This window comes from Octopus bimaculoides, chromosome 10 (assembly GCF_001194135.2).
Source record: "Octopus bimaculoides isolate UCB-OBI-ISO-001 chromosome 10, ASM119413v2, whole genome shotgun sequence".
In the NCBI taxonomy this organism is placed as follows: domain Eukaryota; kingdom Metazoa; phylum Mollusca; class Cephalopoda; order Octopoda; family Octopodidae; genus Octopus; species Octopus bimaculoides.
This window is the reverse complement of record NC_068990.1, coordinates 39,649,024-39,651,231: the sequence shown is the minus strand read 5'-3', so window position 1 is coordinate 39,651,231 and position 2,208 is coordinate 39,649,024. Positions and strand designations below refer to the sequence as shown.

Here is a 2,208-nt window from a genome sequence, read left to right as displayed (position 1 = left end):
AAGATATAGATATAGTCTTATAGCTGATTCTGGGATATTATGGATATCCTTTCATTAGAGACGATGTGAGATGGTTAAATCTATGCACCTATATATGTGTAGACCGCTGACCACTACACACATTTTTTCTCTCCTTGTTTCTTTCTGTTTTCCTTTCTGTAGAAGTGCATAGGCTTGAAACGTTAAAGACTTTCTCAATTCCTGAGCATTAAACCAATACATCTGTTTGTTTTCTACACCACCGGTCTTCGTCTGTTGTTCTTTTGTGAATTCTCCCTATATATATAGGTGCATAGTTATATGTATGTTTTTGTATATGTATGTATGCATGCATGTAAGTATGTATGTATGTATTGGTCTGTCCCCACTACCAGCCAATGTGGCCTCCAGCTACCTATAATTAGTACAAGTTAAAACAGATATAGAATTAAATGGATGAGAACTAACAGGAAAAAATCAGCATTCATATCCTCATCCTAATCATCATCATTGTCTTAATTATTATCCTTTTCATCAACATCATCATCGTCATTATCACCATTCTCGTCCTTATTACTAATACCTTCATCATTATTGTCATCATAACAACCAGCATCTATCACCGTCCCTGTAACATCATCATCATCGCCATCATCACTATCACTATCAACGTTGCTGTGGCCACTAACTCCACAGCTGCTGCCACCGCTACCACCACTTCTGCCACTTCCGCCACTGGCACCACTCCTGTCGCAACTGCTGCCACTGCCGCCATCACCACCATCTGTACCACCACCTCCACCATTGCCTCTGCTGCTGCCACATCCTCTGCCACTGTCTCTGCTACTGCTGCCTCCACTGCCTCTCAGTCTCTTCTGCCTCTTCCATGCCTGCCACCTCCTCCACAGCATCTGCCTCTACTGCTTCCACCACCACTGCTGCCGCTGCCTCTACCACCACCTCTTCAGCCACCTTCACCACTATCATCTTCACTGGAGCTGCTGCCACTGTCATGACTGTTATTACCACTGCTACCACGGCTGCCATTGTCGTCGTCATCATCATCATCATCATCATCATCATCATCATCATCACCATCAGTGACAGTACTTGAGAGTTGTTCTTTAAAACCTAAAATATGAAGTATATTGCATTGGATGGTTGCTGTGAGGCATGTGAAGCACAGATGTGCTTGATTAGCGATAAACAAAGGTGTAAAAATCATCATCATCATCAATGTAGCCCCTATTACTATCACCGTCATCACCACCACCACCACCACCACCCTCACTGTTACTGCTGCATCCTCCTCCACTGCCACCACTACCATTGCACTAGCACAGAACCATTATCATTGCCACCATCACTACCACCGCCACCAACATTACCCACCATCACCACCACCGCCACTACCACCGCAATCACAACTATCATCATCCTCATCTTCATCACCATGCCACCGCATATCCTCCACTATCGCTAGCATAATCCACCACCACCATTACCACTGCAACATCCACCACCACCATCACTTCCACCACCACCACACCACCACAACACTGTCTAGTGCTTTTTCTACCACTATGATATCCTTCTCCAGCACCAGCAGAACCACTACTACCACAACTTTGACCGCCGCCGCCGCTGCCGCCATCAATACCACCACTACCACTATAACCACCACTGTCACTATAACCACCACTGCCACTGTCGCCAACACCACCGACACCACCAACAAAACCGCAACCACTACTGGTTTATTTGACTTTTGAAAATAAACTTTTGTTGATTTTATTTCAAATATAAAAGTTAAAATATAAATTACCAAGAAATAAATTAGTAAAAAACTAAAAAGAATTTTTTAATTTAAAAAAAAAAAGACAAAAAGAGGAGAAGAATGGCAGCAGTGGACGGGGGGGGGCGTAGAGGGGAGTGTTGGGTGTGGCAGAGCAGATAAATGTGTAAATTTAAAATATGATATTTTAACAAATATTCAGATAGAAATATAAAATTATTTTTGTCATGTAACGAATAAAATTAATTACTGAGATATTTTTGTACCACAAACACCACTAAGAACCATATGTATGTATTTGTCCACACACACACACACAACACACACACATGCACATACACGTACGCACACACACACATATCTAAATACACACACACATCTATATATCAATTTAAATATACAACCAAAAGAGCTACTAGTAGTTTCATGCCACA

General features: G+C 42.2%; 1 protein-coding gene across 1 annotated transcript; it reads right to left on the bottom strand.

The window, feature by feature from the left end:
* Positions 1-494: 494 nt before the first annotated feature.
* Positions 495-890, bottom strand: LOC106874487 (sericin-1-like). Its single transcript, XM_014922230.1, has one exon. The coding sequence runs from the start codon at positions 888-890 to the stop codon at positions 495-497; it is 396 nt and encodes a 131-aa protein (XP_014777716.1).
* Positions 891-2,208: the final 1,318 nt, after the last annotated feature.